General features: G+C 43.2%; 1 protein-coding gene across 10 annotated transcripts in view; it reads right to left on the reverse strand.

The window, feature by feature from the left end:
* The window catches only part of LOC115094350 (zinc finger protein 436-like), a 100868-nt gene that overhangs the window by 54772 nt on the left and 26067 nt on the right, over positions 1-20029 (reverse strand). For 9 of the 10 annotated variants that reach the window (XR_003857536.1, XR_003857534.1, XR_003857537.1 and 6 more), the window contains exon 6: positions 11626-11790. The exons of the other annotated variant lie outside the window; for it this stretch is intronic. Coding sequence is in view for 3 of the 9 variants with exons in the window: in XM_029607318.1 (XP_029463178.1) it covers positions 11626-11790 (165 nt within the window). In the remaining 6 variants the exon portion in view is untranslated. The remainder of the gene's footprint in view (positions 1-11625; positions 11791-20029) is intronic. 10 annotated transcript variants of the gene reach the window in all.

Raw genomic sequence — 20029 nt, forward strand, 5'->3', positions numbered from 1 at the left:
TTATAGCTATTGGTGAAATTTATGGGGAATCTGTGGTCCTGTGTTCAGTTTTGCCCAAATTTTCAAAGGCCTACATGCATAAAATACGGGGTTTTTGTGTGTGGCCAGGCCTTGTGCGCGCCGAGGCATTTTAAAACGGGCCCAGTCATGCGCATAAACCACGCTACATGCACAAGTGCTGGGCCTCTCCAAGGGGGCGGGCAGGCCGTGAAAGCATCGTTGTATGCTGTCCTGGGGTAACTTGCTTCTATTCCGGAGGAGCAGTAAATAGAAAATTTAAAAAACATTGGGGTAGCTAGATAGGTGTTAGGGGACAGTGTGCACATGGATGTGCGCGTGTTCCTTTTAGAATAAACTCCTTAATGGGCAAAATGATTATGACCATGCATTTCTTTTGTCCCTTGTGGAAAAATTGGGAGTTTGAATCTTGTTATTTCTAGTGGAAGGAGACACACACTGTGCAGTGAACCCTGTGGAAGACAGATCATCTTCAGCAGGAGTAATTAGGTCTGGCATGTAACAGAGGACAACTTTTTATGTGGGTGTGTCTCACTTTTGGATGCCTGGAGAATTTTTCACCCTGGTGAAAGAGTTCATACATATTTCAAGGTCTCATGTATCATGGAATAGGTTAGAATACATTTTAGTTTCAGAACAAATTTTTTCAAGGATACAAGCAATGGTTATTGGACTCTTGACTACATCTAATCTTGAACCTGCGAGTATGAATCTTAAGGTTGGATGGCTGGAACAAAACAACTTATGGAGAATGCCAGTGGAATTAGCTTCTAATCTAAAATATAAAAGGTGCTAAATGAGAAGAGTATGTATCTTTTGAGAGACACATGGATAACCCCAAATTATTTTGGGAAATAGCCAAAAATGTGGGGAAATTATATTTAGATTTTTATATTCCGCATTTCAGCACTTCAAGTTGTACATCAAAGCGGATTACATTCAGGTACTATTAGGTATCTCCCTATCCCCACAGGGCTCACAATCTAATTTTGTACCTGAGGCAACGGAGGGTAAAGTGACTTGCCAAGGTCACAAGGAGCAACAGCCTGATTTGAACCCTGGTTTCCCTGGGTCGTAGCCCGCTGCTCTAACCACTAGGTTACTCCAACAAAGAAAAGAGGTTGAATCAGACTATTATTTTGTTAAGTTATAGGTTAAGGGAGGCCAAGTTAGATGTGACAAAATGACGACTGAAAATAAGGAATACTTCTTTGAAAATCAAACCAAGTTGAATTCTCTATTACATCAAATTGTCACTGAATATTTTATTATATAGGAAACATAGGTTATTTAAGTATGGGAATAAAGCCGGAAAAGGTTTGGCCAGATTAGTTCAGACGGCTGAAGGACTGTAATACAAAACATAATAGGATTAATAAAGTCATAAATGAAGTATTCAAACAATTTTATCAGGAATTATACTTGGAGAGTAGGGATGATGAAGGCAAAAGAGAAGGTTTTTTTTAAAAGCTGAATTTGCCAGAATGCCCTTAGAAATCACTGCCAGTTCTAAATTCTTGAGATAACTGCTCTGTGATTTTGATCTTTAGAATAGTTTCCACTATTTTTCCCGGCACTGAAGTCATGCTCACTGGTCTATAGTTTCCCAGATCACCCCTGGAGCCCTTTTTAAATAATGGGGTTACACTGGCCAGGTAAAATGGTTGATTTTAATGATAGGTTACAAATTTTAACTAATATATCTGAAATTTCATTTTTTAATTCCTTCAGAACTCTAGGATGCATACCATCCGGTCCAGGTGATTTGCTACTCTTTAGTTTGTCAACCTGGCCTATTACATCTTCCAAGTTCACAGTGATTTGGTTCAGTTCATCTGACTTATCACCCTTGAAAACCATCTCTGGAACTGGTATCTCCCCAACATCCTCATTAGTAAACACAGAAGCAAAGAATTCATTTAGTCTTTCTGCAATGGCCTCATCTTCCCTAAGAGCAACTTCAACCCCTCATCTAATAGTCCAGCCAACTCCTTTACAGGTTTCTTGCTTCGGATATATTTTAAAAAGTTTTTATTATGAGTTTTTGCCTCTACAGACAACTTCATTTCAAATTCCCTCTTCACTTGTCTTATCAATGTTTTACACTTAACTTGCTTATGCTTTTTCCTACTTTCTTCAGATGGATCCTTCTTCCAATTTATGAAGGATTTTTTTTTTTGGCTAAAATAGCCTCTTTCACCTCACCTTTTAACCATGCCAGTAATTGTTTTGTCATTTTTACACCTTTGCTAATGTGTGGAATTCATCTGGACCGCGCGTCTAGGATTATATTCTTAAACAACATCCATGCCTGTTGAACACTTTTAACCTTTGGAGCTCCACTTTTCAGTTATTTTCTATTTTCCTCATATTATCAAAATGTTTCCCTTTAGAAAATTTAGTGTTAGAGCTGTAGATTTACTTATTGTCCCCCTTCCAGTTATTAGTTTAAATGTGATCATGTTATGATCACTATTGCCAAGTGGCCCCACCACCGTTACCTCTCTCACCAAATCCTGCGTTCCACTAAGAATTAAATCTAAAATAGCTCCCTATCTCATTGGTTCCTGAAACAACTGCTCCATGAAGCAGTCGTCTCTAGTGTCTCTAGCATGACCTGCTACATTTACCCAGTCAATATTGGGGTAATTGAAATCTCCCATTATTATTGCACTGCCAAATTGGTTAGCTGATTTCTCCTAGTATTTAATCATCTGTCTGACCATTTTATCCAGGTGGACAGTAGTATACTTCTATCACTATTCTCTTACCCAACACACATGGGATTTCTACCCATATAGATTCTACTGAGCATTTAGTCTTTTGCATGATCTTTATCCTGTTGGACTCTATACCCTCCTGGACATAAAGTGCCAAACACCCACCAATTTGATCCTCCCTATCATTGCGGTACCCTGATATAGCACTGTCCCATTGGTTATCCTCCTTCCAATCTCATCATTTACTGCTATACACTCTGACTCTCCCATCTTACTTCTTAGACTTCTGGCATTGACATACAGACAGTTCAAAGTGTGTTTTTTGTTTGTATTAACAACCTGCTATTCAGTTGATAGGGATAATTTGGAAATCTTTAGCTCAGGTGATTTTTACATATAGGCACATGGACTACATTTGCTTTTATTGGAACCTCTCTGCTGGGATGCCTTAACTCTCCTGTTTCATTAGGATCCTTCAGGGATACATTCCTTCAAAACATGCACTGCTGAGTGACTGTCAGCTTTCCCCCTTGTTCTAGTTTAAAAGCTGCTCTATCTCCTTTTTAAAAATTAGTGCCAGGAGCTTGATTCCACTCTGGTTAAGGTGGAGCCCATCCTTTCAGAAAAGTCTCCCCTTCCCCAAAGGTTTCCCCAGTTCCTTACAAAACTGAATCCCTCTTCCCTGCTCCATCGTCTCATCCACGCATTGAAACTCTGGAGCTCTGCCTGCCTCTGGGGATCTGTATGTGGAACAAGAAGCATTTCAGAGAATGCCACCCTGGAGGTTCTGATTTCAGCTTTCTACCTAAAATCCTAAATTTGGCTTCCAGAACCTCTCTCCCACATTTTCCTATGTCGTTGGTGCCCACATGTACCACGACAGCTGGCTCCTCCCCAGCACTGTCTATAATCCTATCTAAGTGATGCGTGAGGTCTACCACCTTCTCACCAGGCAAGCAAGTTACCAGGCGATCCTCATGTCCACCAGCCACCCCGCTATCTACATTTCTAATAATTGAATCACCAACTATGATGGCCAGCCTAACCTTTCCCTCCTGGGCAGTAACCCTGGGAGACTTGTCCCGAGTGCGAGAGGACAATACATCACCTAGAGAGCAGGTCCTTGCTATGGGATCACTTTCCTGCTACACCAGGGTGATGTTCTCCAACTGGGAGACCTTTCTGATCCAAGGCAGCACTGGGGCTGCCAGACTGGATTTGGGACTTGGCTACTATATTCCTGAAAGTCTCATTAATGTACTTCTCTGTCTGCCTCAGCTCCTCCACGTCTGCCACTCTAGCCTCCAGAGATTGGAATCGTTCCCTGAGAGCCAGGAGCTCTTTGCATCGAGTGCACACATACAATCTCTCACTGGCGGGTAAAAAATCATACATGTGACACTCAGTGCAAAAGACTGGAAAGCCCCCCCCTCTTACTGCTGGACTGCTGTCTTCATCTTAATTTTGTTGCGTTACTATTTAAGTTTAGGATACTGAGGGAGTTGGAATTAGAGCACTTTAAATTTATAGGTGAATTTACTAATTAATCAGTTAGTGTCCTTCAAGGGGATGATTAAACTTTCAATAAGGGCTGGTGCAATAATATGATTTAGAAAAGTACCTGATTGTTTTTAATGAGAAAGTGTCTCCTGCCTAAAAATCAAGGGTTGAGTGGGTGGGAAAGACAGACTCTAGAATTAACTACCTCTGGCTTGCTTATTATCTCAGACACACACAAGCTGTAAAGAATATATCCCACTATTTCACCTTTCTCCAATAATAAGTCCAAAGATTTCCCAAAGATAGATTGTGAAGATTCCAAAGCTATTGAAGAAACGAAGTAGAAAAGGGCACAGCCTCCTGTTTCCAATAAGCAGCCACCTCCTGCTGTGCCGCACACAGTACATGATTGATTACACTGGGGAACAATTTTTAACATAATTCCTGTTGAGTTCGATTTTTCAGCTGATTTAGACTTAAATAGACATGCTGATTTCAAAACTGCAGTTAGTTTTCTTCTATCACATCAAGTTTTTTCTCTAAAGCCTATCTTAGGCCTGGATTTATCAAAAAAGCTTTGCTAACTGAAGGAGACTGTTTCAAGTATCTCATTTTGGCATTTCCTAGCCTGATGTTTGAAAAGATAAAGGCCGGTGTGTTTGACGGTCCACAGATTCGGCAGCTCATTAAAGATGAACATTTCATCAGGATAATGTCAGAACTCCAAAAGAAAGCTTGGTTGACATTCAAAAACCTTGTCAAGGACTTTCTTGGAAATACACGAGCACAGAATTACACCGCAATTGTCCAGAAACTCCTGGAGAGCTTCAAAATGCTTCGTTGCAACATGAGCATCAAGGTGCATTTTCTGCATAGCCATCTTGCTGACTTCCCGAAAAACCTTGGTGCAGTCAGTGATGAGCAAGGTGAACAATTCCACCAAGATTTGAAGGTCAAGGAGGCACGGTATCAGGGTAGATGGGATGTACATATGATGGCTGACTATTGTTGGAATATCAGGCGAGATTGTCCACAGATTAAACATTGCCGGAAAAGCTATAAGCATAAATTTTTACCTTAATATGTATGTTTGGTAGCAGAACTTTACTACTTGTACACAATTTGATTTACAGTAACAATATAAATATACAGCCTTTGTATGACTAAAATAACTAAAACAGTATATTCAGGTAATTTTTCTCTTTTCTTTGTATGTACATTTTGTATGATTTTTGGGACAAAGGGATGGTATCCTGTACCTTAAAAAGTTGACATGATAGAGAAAAACTGGGGTCATTTTTGGATTCAGATGTCAAAAGTTAATCAAAAACAAGTGTCAGATCTAACAACGAAAATTGTGTTCCCCAGTGTTATGCTCTTTTAAAAATAAGTCCAACTGGTTGAGTATTGTGAAAGAACAAATTTTAGAACCAAATATAATGTTCAAAGAGGTCAATGCACATAATGTTGATGCAAGCCATTTCCAGAAAGGAAGCAATTTGGGGCAACTCCACCAGATACGATAAAACAACTCTAGCCCACAAAATCTCCAGCACTTGTCAGGATAGTTAGGGAAGAATTTATGCAATCTTCGACAGGTGAAGTACCACAAAATTTTATAATTAGTTTCTATAACAGCAGCAGATACTGAACTCTTGGCTATGGCTATAACACACTTTTCCCATTGCTCAATGGACTAATGACTCCCCCAGTCAGATTTCCAACCAAGCACATGTTTGAATGTAGGAATGTTTGGGAAATAACAATTTTGAAATTAGCCCCTTGCTAGCACATTGTTGAAAGCATAACTCTTCAAAATCAGACAAGGCTCAAGCAACATGAGCCTTAATAAGTGGGATCGTGAAACAGTGTGTCAGCTGTATATAGCGATAATATTCAGAATCCATGAGATTAAAATGTAGTTTTAAATCAGCAAAGGACAACAGCTTAGTATCATTAAATAACTGTCCGCAGCACCATATCCCCTTCTGGATCCAATGGGAAAATGAAATTATAGAATCAGAAAAATAATAAAACCTCTTTATAGAAAGCCAAAAGGTAGCAATGGGGAATAATATTGATGACCTGTCAAGTATTTCCTCCAACACTGCCATTGCGGTATTATTATAATGCCTCCCCAATTCTGGCAATCCCCAAATTCTATAATAAGGTGAACTTTGTGGCACAGTAGCCTGCTCTATATAAACCCACTGCTTATGTGCAGACCAGGTGGACCACTCTTAAATAGCTCGCAAAAGGGTTGCAACATAATATTTTGTAAAATCAGGGACAGCCAGCCAACCCTTAAGGTTGGGAAGAAAAAGCACTCTCTTAGTTACCCAGGGTGGTCGTCTCTTCCAAATAAAATGAAAAACTTTCTTATGAAGCGAGAGCAGAAAAGCATGGAGGGGACTTCCATAGGTAGAGACTGAAAAAAATAAAGCCACCTGGGTAGGACGGTCATTTTTGATAACAGCTATACAACCTAACCAGGAGAAATTATAGGGAAACCAAATATCCAGGTCTTTAGAGGTCCTTTCTATTAGAAGGGAGTAGTTCATAGCAAATAGTTGCTTCCAATCCACCCCAACTGAATACCTAAACAGCAGATACCTCAGGTCGCCCATTTAAAAGAAAAATTCTTTTTAAGTGAATCCAATTGGATATCGAGAGAGACATTCAATAGTTCAGCCTTACTCATATTAACCTTAAAACCAGATACCTTACTAAATCTATGTAATTCCTGAATTAATACAGACAGAGACAGATGTGGTTGCGATAGTAAACAAGATATCATCCGCAAATAAAGATATCTTGAATTGAGCATGACCCACTGGGATACCTTTAATGCCCCCCCCCCCCCCCCATTTCTGCCTAATCATCCCTGCCAATGGTTCCATCACTAAGGCAAATAATAAAGGTGACAATGGGCACCCCTGCCTGGTACCCTGACCTAACTCAAAAATATCTGAGTAACATATATAGAAATGACGGCAGAAGACGACCAAACGGCCCATCCAGTCTGCCCAGTAAGGTTCGTACTTTTTTTTTTCCTCATACTTATCTGTTACTCTTGGCTCTTATTAACCTTTTGGTTCTATTTCCCTTCCAACCCCACCATTAAATGTAGAGAACAGTGTTGGAACTGCATCTAAGTGAAATATCTAGCTTAATTAGTCAGGGGTAGTAACCGCTGCAATAAGCAACCTACACCCATGCTTGTTTACCCAGCCTATGTTATTCACAGTCCTTGTTGGTTGTCTGTATTTAGATCCACTTTTCTTCATTCCCCTGCCGTTGAAGCAGAGAGCTATGCTGGATATGCGTGAAGTATTGGTCTTTCTCCCCTGCCATTGAAGCAGAGAGAGTATCAGGCTTATTTGGTTTGGGGTAGTAACCGCCGTTACAAGCAAGCTACTCCCCGCTTTTTTGTGAATGCAAATCCTTTTTTCCACATTTCCTCTTGCCGTTGAAGCTTAGAGCAATGTTGTTGTCGCATTAACCGTGTGTGTGATTATTGAATAACGGTATTATCTCCAGGTAGTAGCCGTCATTCCCACGAGCCACCCACTCTTCATGTATAAAGGTCAATGGAGTAAGATCCATTGACCTTTATACATGTTTTTGGGGAAGAATACATAGCTTGTAACCAGGTCAAAAAATTATGACCCATCCCAATCTTCCGTAAAACTTTGAACACAAAGGCCCAGTGTACACTGTCAAATGCCTTTTCCGCATCAATAGCCAAGAGAACTAATGGTATGTTTCCTTCTCTCGCATGCCAAATCAAGTTCACAATTTATTTATTTATTTAGGAACTTTTATATACCGGTATTAGTGGGGACATCATACCGGTTCACATTTTAACAAAAGGTTTGAAAATACATATCAACAGGGAAGGAGAACTGGGAGGAGGCGTTAACCAAGGGCAGAATGGAAAATAGCTTAAGAAACATAACAAGAATAATAAACAATTTACAATGTAATTAGCTCCTTAATATAAGGAGAGGGAGGCCGCTTGTCTACCCGGTTTGAAACCAGGTTGATTTACATGGACTAAGTCCAGCAAGGCATTATTCATTCTCCCAGCCTAAATCTTTGCCAAAATCTTTAAATCTAAATTCAATAATGAAATTGGCCTATAGGAACCACAAACGTTATTATCCTTATCGGGCTTGGGCAGAACCGTAACACCCGCTAATGCCATAGAAGAAGGCAAAACTGGATTAGTCAATAACTGATTAAAGAGATGCTGAAGTGGAGGGCTCAACAAATCCCTAAATGTTTTATTAAAAAAAATCCCATATAGCCATCCAAACTGGGAGCCTTATTGAGTTTAAGAGATGATATAGCCCCAAATATTTCCACCTAGGAAATTTCTCCATCTAATCTTTGAGAGACTTCCCTTGACATGACCGGTAAATGGACCCCAGCTAGCTAAGCATCAATATCTGACTCCAATATAGAATTCTCGCAGGTGTATAGCTCCTTGCAGAGCAAGCAAATCTATCTTGTATCAAATTATCATCATGGACAACAGCCCCTTGTCTATCTTTGATCTTCAATATTTGGCTGCAAGAAACTTGTCTTTTCAACTGCCAGGCCTGCAACTTGCTAGGTTTATTACCTTCTGCAAAAAAACAAACAAACAAAAAAAACAAACGTCGGGACCCATCTAGTCTATGTTGAATGTCACTGCACATAATTGTTTGTAGCCTATTCCATTGTGCATCCAGTTCCCTCAATGTTTTTGTACCCCCAAACTGTGTAGGATGCTGTTCCAAACATTTAATAGAAAGTAATAAATCCAATTTTTCTTTTATGACACTCTTTCTTACTGCCACAGCTTCAAAAATAAGCTTACTGCGTAGCACAGTTTAAAGCAATCCCAAAGGGTCTGGATACATCACCTAAATTATTAAACCGAAAATACTCTTTAATATCAACTCGTATTTCCTGACAAAGTTTCTTATCAGTCAGCAATGAGTCTTTTAGCCTCCAGAAGTTTTGTCCTTTATTGGTCTGCAGTAGACCTTGAAATCGAACCTATGCCACTCAAAATGCACCCTTGAACCCAGAATTTATCTCCAAGCAACATGTCTATCCTGGCGGGATTCGATACCAGCCAAATATCTTGGAGGCCCCATGATTCTTGAAAGAACTTCAATCTAGTTCTCTGCATTTTTAGACCATCCTTATGTATAGGTGAATTATCAATATTAGGGTTGGATGAGAGATTAAAATCCCCTCCCACCAATACGAGATCCTGAATAAAATCGCTCAAATCCTGTTCAAGTCTCATGAAAAATGTCCCTTGGGCACCATCGAGGTCAAACATTTATTAATGTTACTAGAATAGAATCTATCTTAACCAGTAGTGCTATGCATCTCCCCTCCCTATCTTTCCTACTATCCAAGACTTCAATTTTTAAATCTTTAGAAAACATGATACCTACACCCCCCACCCCCTTTTGCAAATCATTGGAGGCTAAGAAGATATTTGGAAAAAATTTATTTTTCAGTAAACAGTCATCTTTTTTAATAAAAATGAGACTCTTGAAGAAAAAAAAAACCCAGAAGCTTGTCTATACCTGGCCTCCTCAAATAATAATTGCCTTTTACGAGGAATATTAAGACCTTTCACATTTAAAAAAACAATTGTAATATCAATGATATTTTACAAAAAAGACCATAAACAATGCAGGCCAACCCACCTTTCGAAGTAAGTCGAATCTGGGACACTCAAAGCCCACTTAGCCCTCCCCCTACCCCCTCAACCCAGAGAAACCCCGCTCAGTAAGCAAAAAGATGTGTGATAGCAAAAGCATCACACAAAGCAAGAGGAATGATGCCTCCAGCAATGGCATATATTTCACATGCTTAAATGTTGGCTATAATAATACAATAATTATACAGATATCATATAAAAAGGAAAAAAGAGCATATCAAATACTGTGACAGGGATTATGCAAAGCAGTACTAGAACCAGAAACATGGAGGTGACATAAGTCAGGTTCCAACAGCGTGATGAGGGATATCCCCACTAGAATTTTTCTGTAGGCGCTTGCCCCCCTTTGCCAATATGCCGCCATCGGGTCGCATCCTTACAAGGGCCTGGGCGTTGATCCACAATAGCCTCTTTAATATCGATATCCTTCTGGAGTAAAAGGCCCTCCGCAGCCTCCGGTGTGCGGGCAGTAAATGATTGACCACTTATGGTAAGAGAGATGCCAAAAGGATATAACTACTTGTATGTGATGTTACCAGCGTGCAGAGAGTCTGTAATATACTTTATGTGCTGTCTTCGTTGCAAAGTAATGGCAGAAATATCATTAAAAATTTGTAGCTTCATTCCATGCCATGAAATCACTCCCATATTTCTTGCTTTTTGCATTATTTTGTCTTTTACTGGAAAATCTTGAGGCAGGCTATGATATCCCTAGCTCTATTGTCAAGTGCTTTCCTCAGGGATCTGTGAGCCCAATCAATCTTAACTTCTATTACATCTGGATCAGAGGATTCAAAATTCAAAATAACTGCAACAAGCAAACTGTAATCAGTAGAACCTTCTGCCTCTTTAACACCTCTGATCCTAATGTTGTTCCTGTGGGAACGATTCTCTAAATCTTTCATTTTATCTGCAAGTTCCTTCAACAACTACTTTAACTGTTGAATGTGTTTGGATTGCCGCATCACATCTTCTGAATGATCATCCAGCTTTTGTTCAAGATCCATCATACAAGGGACAATATCACAAAAAAAAAAAAAAAAAGGCTCAGAGTGCCGAATCAATTAGAAAAGCCACTTTTAATGCTGCACCATGGGGAGCATAAACTTCAAGCAGCCATACTGGATGGATGACGTCACTTTCTCCCACATCCTGAGATTTTGCAGATATCAACATTAAATTCATTAAACACTCCCCTAAACTCTTGCTTCACTGGCCTTCTCAAAAGTATTTCACATGAATTTATAGAACCAGTCTCCAAAATCATCAATTCATCCTTATCCTCTGGTTTTCTCTCACCAGTCTTATTGGACATCTGTGCGCCCCCTCCCTAAAAAAATCCACTGCTGATCCCACAGATTTCCATAACTTCTGTCCAATTTCATTCCTACCTTTTTGATCAAAAAATTGAACTGCTGTTCAGACAACTTTCACAGTTTATTGACAACCATTCAATTGTGTCCAATATCAATTTGGTTTCAGAAAGTTCAATAATAGAGAAACCCTATTACTCTCTAGCACAGATACCATACATAGGGATTTCGATTCTGGTACTTCTTACCTATTGATCTTACTGATCAGTACTGCTTTTGACACACTGAAGCACTGTATTCTCTCTTATCTCTCTGACACTGGGCACGGATAAGCAAGTTTGCTTACCGTAAACTGTGTTTCCATAGATAGCAGGATGAATTAGCCATGCTGACATGGGAACATCCTCCGGATGGCGAGAGGTGGAGCTTTCAAAGCTGTTACAGAGCTTGGCTCTGTACGTCTGCGCTGGTCTTCCCACACGATCAAGCGCCCTCTCCCTCAGTCTGAGTCCTAGCAGAAGAAAGAAAAGGTTGTTAATGGGCGCTCGTGAGGCTGTCCAGGGAGGTGGGGGGGGGGGGGGGACACACATGGCTAATTCATCCTGCTATCTACGGAAACACTTTTTATGGTAAGCAAACTTGCTTTTTCCCGTCAATAGCAGGGCTGAATTAGCCATGCTGTCATGGGAGTCCCCAGCACCTGGGGTGCGCAAGGCGGATATCGCCACCCCCTGTAGAATTTGACTTGCGCAACCCATCTTACCATGGACAGCCGGGCATGGATTCCTCATTGCGTGAAGTGTTGCAGGACTGCTCTGCCTGGAGTAGCAACTGTGGATGCTGCCTGATCTAGGCAATAGTGGGACATGAATGTGTGCAATGACGATCAGGTGGCGACTTTGAAAATGCCCAGGAGCGGTACCTGTTGTAAATGTGCCACAGAGGTGTTGACTGCTCTCAGCTGATGAGCTTTCGGCTTTCTTGGTAAAGTGGCCTTCCGCTTCGAATAGCAGAACTGTATACACTGAGAAATCCAGCTAGAGATCGTCCATTTAGCCGCTGGAAGCCCAGGGGCGGCAGGGTTGAAGGTCACAAACAGCTGTGATGCCCTGTTGTCCGCATGTGTCCACTGTTTATAAACTGCTAGGGCTCTTTTACAGTCCAGTATGTATAGAATTCATTCCCTTTCATTCTGATGAGGATCCAGGAAGAAGATAGGCAAGTCAATGGATTGATTCATATGGAAGGCAGAGATCACCTTTGGTAAAAAGGACAGGTGAGTTCTCAAGGAGACCTTATGGAGAAAGAATTGTAAGTATGGCGGGTAGTGCACCAACACTTGAAGTTCACTGACCCGTCTCGCAGAGGTGATAGCCACCAGGAAGACAACCTTCCAAGTTAGGTACTTCATATGTGAGGAATCCATTGGTTCAAATGGAGAAGGAATGAGTTGTTCCAGAGCAAGGTTGAGGATCCCATGCCACCAGCGGGTTTTAATGTCAGGGGTTGTAGATGCCACAGGCCCCTAATAAATCTAGCGATCAATGGGTGTATTGAGATGGGATGATCCTGGTGGGGCCTGTGATAGGTCACTATGCACTAAGTGGACTCTCACACCAAGGCTGTCGCTAACCCGGCTTGCTAAAGTGTATGCAAGTAGTCGAGTAGGTTTTCTGGCAGGCAGGCAAATGGGTCTAGGTTGTGATTCGGGCACCAGGCCAAATATCTTTTCCACTTGATGGAGTAGTTACGCCTCGTTGAAACCTTTTCGAGATGACGAGGATATCTTGTGCAGAGAGAGATATGCCCTGCTCTCTCAGTAATGCCCGCTCAATCTTCAGGCAGTGAGGTGCAGGGAGTCTTGCATGGGATGCAGGAGGGTTCCTCCCTCTTGTGATAGCAGGTCCTTCTGTTGACCCAATGGACTGGGCAGCTGGATTGACAGGCCAACTAGGTAAGTGTACCAAGGTTGTCTGGGCTAAGCCGGTGCAATGAGGATCAGCTTGGCAAGGTCTTGCATACACTTCTGAATGGTACATGAGAGTAGCAGAATTGGAGGATACACATATAGAAGTCTCTTCGATCAAGGGACCAGGAAGGCATCTTGCGCTGTCCTCAGCTCACTGGGGAATACTGAACAGAAATTTGGTACTTTCTGGTTCTGTTCTGTGGCGAAGAGATCCAGCATTGGTGTTCCCCACTGGGTGAAGACATCGCTGGCCATCCGCTGATTGAGCGACCAATCGTGAGGGTGGAACACCTGGCTTAGCCTGTCTGCTTGCATGTTTTGTACTCCGGTAGGTAGGTGGCCTGAAGAGTGATGAAGTAGCAGGATGCCCAATGCAGAATGAGTACCGCCTCCCTGCAGAGGATCCAGGAACTGGACCCTTCTTCCTTGTTTATGTAGTACATTGCCACTTGATTGTCCGTGTGCACCATGACTCTTTTGCCTGAGAGATGACTAGCAAAGGTTCGAAGAGGATTTCGTACTGCTCTCAGTTCTAGCAGATTTATTAGGTAGGACTACTCCAGTGGCCTTGCATTTGAAGATGGTCCACGTGCGCTCCCCATCCGTCATGGGAGGCATCCGTGGTGAGTTTGGCATTGTGGGGCAGGGGGCGGAACAGGGCTCCCCTGGTCAGAGTTTGCCGATTCAGCCACCAGACCGGATCTTTCCTCATATCTAGAGTGAGGGAGATGGCTCGAGATAAGGGATGGTGAAATTGGGACCATTGGCGCTTGAGTCCCCATTGTCCTCGCATGTGTAACCGGGTGTGGGTCACCGTATGAATTGCAGCCGCCATGTGACCCAGTACAATTAAGACTTGAAGGACAGAGGAGCACTGAGTATGCAATAGGTCAATCATCAGCCTGCGGAATTCCCACACTCTGGTAAGTATACCCTCCCTACTGAGGTATTGAGCACAGCCCCGGTGAACTGGAGTGTTCGCGAAGGCTGTAGGTTGGAGTTCTCATAGTTGATAATCAGGCCTAAGTCCTGGAAGCAACTGATTGTTATGGAGAGGTGCTACTGGAGGGTTTCCTCTGTCAAGGCCACTATTAGCCAGTCATCCAAGTAAGGGAATAACTGAATTCCCTTCTTTCTGAGGTGTGCATCACAACCACTAGGCACTTGGTGAATACCCTGGGAGCTGCCGACAGTCCAAAGGGGAGCACTTTGTATTGGTAGTGCTGGCCATTGGATTGGAAGCAGAGGTATCGCCAAGAACAGCAATGCATTGGGATGTGGGAGTAGGCATCCTTGAGGTCTAGGGAGCACATCCAGTCATTGGGCCGCAAAAGAGGAAGGATTGTCTTCAGGGAGACCATCTGTTGAGGCCTCGGATATCCAGGATAGGGCACAGGCCCCCCGATTTCTTGGGAATCAAGAAGTAGGAGGGAGTAGAATCCCATGTTCCAGACGGTCCTGTCCAACTTCCAAACCGCTTCTTGGGCCTGTAGAGCTGAGAGTTCAGCTTCCAACTGCTGAGGGTCGCCGTGGCTCGGGCGTGCAGTCTGGTGGCTGGGAAGAGGCAGTAGGGATTTGAACTTCAGTTGATAACCATTTTTGACAATTTCAGTACCCAATGGTCTGTTGTGATCTTCGACCAGGCATGGTAGAAGATGATCCTGCCTCCTATGGTGTACAGTGGCAAGGGTCCTGTAATGCTCAAAACTCTGCTGGGGCTTCGGGTTAGTTGGGAGCAGCTGCTTTTGTTGGCACTGGGTTCGAGGTCGCCCTCTCTGCTGTTGCTGTGATTGCAGCCGCGGCAGGGATGAGAGCCAGTATTGAGTATATCGGCAATATGGCCTTCGAAGATAGCTCTGTCTGCGGTAGTAAGATCGGCGGTTATAGGCGGACTGGTCCGATTGCGTGGTTAGGGATTGCATTGCAACATTCTGCTCTTTCAGCTGTGAAAGTCTCCTGCAGGCAGGTACCAAACAAATTATCGCCCTTACATGGAAGGTTTGCCAATTTCTCATGGATGACTTCCTGAATTGCACTGGCCCATAACCAGGCTAAGCGCCTAGCCACTATTGCCAATGCTGATGCTCGAGAGGAAGTTTTGAAGGCTTCTTACACTGTTCGGAGTAAGTGACAAAGACCTTCTTCCATGTCCTGTATAGGTTGCGGTGGAGGAGTTGAAGGGAGGGAGTCCGGAAGTAAACCTTTTAAGGTCTGCAGGGACTCATACAAATACTGCATTATGTAGAATTGGTGCAGGTGAATCCTCGTTCCCAACATCGCAGATTGGAAAGATGCTCTGGCGAACTCATCAAGGTATCAGTTATCCTTGCCAGGTGGAGTGTTGGAGTGAAGACGTGTTTTCTTTGCTAGTTTCATGGCATCCACCACCACTATGGACTCGTGTGGTAACTGCTGTGGAGTGTAGTAAGATGACTGTCACATTCGGAATTTGATGTCCATTTTCCTAGAAGTTGGGGGTAACTCGACAGGTGTCTCCCAGGACTTCTCCAGGAGAGTCTAACATTTGGTGGGGTGGGAGCGCCGCGGGCTCAGCAGGTACCTCGAAGATATTTAGAATGCCCAGGGACCCTTTCCTAGGGTCAGGACATTTCTGGATCTCAACATGTAATAAATTTTGGGTAGGATAGATCTTCCGGAGGTCAGTAAGGTTCCGGAGGATCCTCTGGGGGAGGGGGGCAGATGGGTAGCCAGTGGACGATGCTGGTGTGTCATGTGGCAGCGACAACTGTGGTGAGAAATTGGTGAAGGATATATCCCTTCGTCTGCCAGAAGGTCTGCCGAAAGGGGCGGCTCCTTGCCTGGGGAGCTGTGCCAGGTGTGTGGAGTCATGGGTAGATCCCCTTCTAAAGGTGGGGAAATCTGGGTCTCTGTGTGGGTTCTCAGACTGTAGGGAGGCAAATAACCCAGTGAGGGCTGCAGAGATTTGTGAGATGGCTTTTTCAGCTACATCTGTCATAAGGGCAGGTGTCACTGAAGGCTGGACCCACCATTTAGTGGTAGTGCGCTAAGATGATGTCCAAAATGGGTCCCCCTTGGTGTGCTGGGGTTGAGGGTGCTCATTTGTTACTGGCTGCGGTCTCTTTTGTAGGGGTTCCTGCAGGGACTGTTGCTTACTTTTCCTCTTAGACAATGAGGAAAGGTCAGAGTACACCCAGCAGAAGGAGAATGAGGAGGAGGAATCAGAGTCCGTGAGGTCAGAGTGAGAGGGAACATCTACCGACTTAAAGTCCCTTGATGCTATGCCGGAAGTCCCCCGGTTGTCTCTCTCGGCTGTGCAGCAATTTGTGAGTCTGAGGGTGCTATCCAAGGTGCTATCCAAGGTGCTATCCAAGGTCCTCCTGCACCTGTATACGAGCATCAACTGTGCAGCTGCGGGGAGGATTGCACGCAGTACGCCAATTATCATTGGCCTCCATGCGTCGGGTGCTTCTCCGGCCCACCGATGCAGGCAACGCTAGTCAGTAGATGCTTCAGTGAGAGCGCCGTCTTCAACAATGATTGACATGCGCCGGGATTGTTGAAAGGAGTGTCGGCACCGGACGCACCCGAGCAGTGTCTGTGAGGTCCTGCGGCGTTTTTGATGCCGGGACTGATCTGTCGGGCGGCTGCTCCAGGCAGTGCGATTTACGCCGGGCAGGGTCATGGTGACTATATGCTTGACTCACGACGTCGCATGTTGATCTGGCCCTGAAGGCCCCAGGGACATGCCCTCCTTCTGCTTGGGCGGGTGCATCGGGGCCGGCCCCAGCGATGAGTGAGCTTCAGGGGGGGGGGCATAGGACCCTGAGGCAGCCTGCTGTAGGCGCTCAATTTTTTGCGCTCGTTGTTGCTGGACCCCAGGCAACATACAGCCGCAGTGTTTGCAGGCCACCTGGTCGTGGTTCAGGCCCAGACAGTCATAACCGGCAGTGTCCATCAATGATGGACATTGTCTTGCTGCAGGAGCAGGGTTTAAGTCCTGACGGTCTAGGCATACCTGTGTGGATGTCGCCTCTTCTCTTTGGTTTTTTTTAGTTTACAATTTTCTTTTTTTCTGTGAGGGAGAGTGAAGCTCCGCGTGTGACTTGGCTCATGGAAGAAAGACTGAGGGAGAGGGCGCTCGATCACGCAGGAAGAGCAGCGCAGACGTACAGAGCCAAGCTCTGTAAGTTTTGAAAGGTCCGCTTCTCGCCGTCCGGAAGACGTTCCCATGACAGCATGGCTAATTCAGCCCTGCTATCGACAGGAAAACTGTCCTTTCCTGGTGCAGATCTTATCTCACTGACAGAACACAACAGCGGAGGATCTCTGATAACACTTCTTTCTGGTGTTCCATCACAACAGATGTTCCACATGGCTCCACACTCTCAGCAGCCCTGTTTTAACATTTATTTTGTACCTTTTTGCCACTTGCTTTCTACTCTTGGCCTATGATACAGCCATTACACAGATATCCAGTTTTTCTTCTCATCAAGGCATCATGATCAATTTCACGTTTTGTTTTCTTCTGTCTTTCCTCTATCAGAGCAAGGCTTAGCCATAACAGTTTGTTTCTTAACCTCAGAAAAACTGAATCATGACCCTAAGCCATTCCATCCCATACGACATTCCCTCAGTGTTGCAATCTGAATGATAGTCCATACCCATTGTCAAAACTGTTCGTAATCTTGGTATATTTATGGACCCCACCCTCTCCATACATTGCCACCTAAAGATTTGTCTGCTCTTCATTAAGTTACAACTCCTTCACCACTTCAAACCTCTGCTAGCCCCTTATAACTTCAGGACCATTATGCCATTATTAATAATCACTTCACTATACTACTGTAATGTTTTATACTGATCTTCCATATATTACCCTTGGACTATTACTGACAGTCCAAAATTCCACTGCACACCTGTTCATTGTCACCAGGAACTGGAAACACATTTCACCAATCTTACAATCCATACACTGGCTCCGTATTCAGTCACATATCTAATACAAACTTGCCTCCAAAACTCATAATTTCTTGCAACATGTTAAATTTCCATGGATTGGCAGAATATTCAGACTCTACATCCTGACCAGAACACTCCACTCAGCTCCCCAATCTCTTGTGGAAATTCCTTCTCCATGAAATGCAAATTGTTAATGATGCTCAAAAGAGCCTTCCGAACGATAGGGTCAGCTGTTGAGAACTCTCTCCTGTAGTATCTACATGCCTTGAATGACCTGAAAGAGTTCAAGATGGCTCTGAAAACCCATCTATTTGTGGCTGCTTTCCCCCTAAACTCACCTGCCAGCCAAACTGCTTTCTAATTTTGCCCTGTTGATTCTCCAACTTCTTGTGTCAATGTTCAGCCTGCACCTGGAAACCTGCAATCTTTTACTGTGTAGTTGTATTTGCTGCTGTTAGTTTATTGAACCTCTGACATTTTTGTTCATGTTGTGTTCCCCACCCTGAACAAATAATTTTAAATGAATAAATATTCTCTCTGCTCTAGGTTCCTGTGACTAAGATCTCATCTCTTCTTTAAATGAACTGATGAGATATTATTGAAGATCATAAGACCTTTCCACATAATTCTGGATTTGACAAGTATTTTTATGATGGCAAAGTCATGGAAACATAACAGAATGCTCCTAGCCACATTGCCTCTTGTGGATCAAGAGCTCTATGGGCCTGCTATATTTTAATAGTCCCATGGTCTCCCTGCTCCTCACTAGCCTGAAGGATTGCCTGGCAAATTTTCATTACTACAGCTTTGCATTCACTGTATTTAAGAAAATAAACTAAAAAAAAAGTATTCTAATTGCTTTTCTAGAACATAAGAACATGCCATACTGGGTCAGACCAAGGGTCCATCAAGCCCAGCATCCTGTTTCCAACAGTGGCCAATCCAGGCCATAAGAACCTGGCAAGCACCCAAAAACTAAGTCTATTCCATGTTACCATTGCTAGTAATAGCAGTGGCTATTTTCTAAGTCAACTCAATTAATAGCAGGTAATGGACTTCTCCTCCAAGAACTTATCCAATCCTTTTTTAAACACAGCTATACTAACTGCACTAACCACATCCTCTGGCAACAAATTCCAGAGTTTAATTGTGCGTTGAGTAAAAAAGAACTTTCTCCGATTAGTTTTAAATGTGCCACACGCTAACTTCATGGAGTGCCCCCTAGTCTTTTTATTATCTGAAAGAGTAAATAGCCGATTCACATCTACCAGTTCTAGACCTCTCATGATTTTAAACATCTCTATCATATCCCCTCTCAGCCGTCTCTTCTCCAAGCTGAAAAGTCCTAACCTCCTTAGTCTTTCCTCATAGGGGAGCTGTTCCATTCCCCTTATCATTTTGGTAGCCCTTCTCTGTACCTTCTCCATCGCAATGATATCTTTTTTGAGATGCGGCGACCAGAATTGTACACAGTATTCAAGATGCGGTCTCACTATGGAGCGAAACATTTTCCGTTTTATTCACCATTCCCTTTCTAATAATTCCCAACATTCTGTTTGCTTTTTTGACTGCCGCAGCACACTGAACTGACGATTTCAATGTGTTATCCACTATGACGCCTAGATCTCTTTCTTGGGTTGTAGCACCTAATATGGAACCTAACATTGTGTAATTATAGCTTGGGTTATTTTTCCCTATATGCATCACCTTGCACTTATCCACATTAAATTTCATCTGCCATTTTGATGCCCAATTTTCCAGTCTCACAAGGTCTTCCTGCAATTTATCACAATCTGCTTGTGATTTAACTACTCTGAACAATTTTGTATCATCTGCAAGT

The sequence above is a fragment of the Rhinatrema bivittatum genome, chromosome 6 (genome assembly GCF_901001135.1).
Source record: "Rhinatrema bivittatum chromosome 6, aRhiBiv1.1, whole genome shotgun sequence".
NCBI lineage: Eukaryota > Metazoa > Chordata > Amphibia > Gymnophiona > Rhinatrematidae > Rhinatrema > Rhinatrema bivittatum.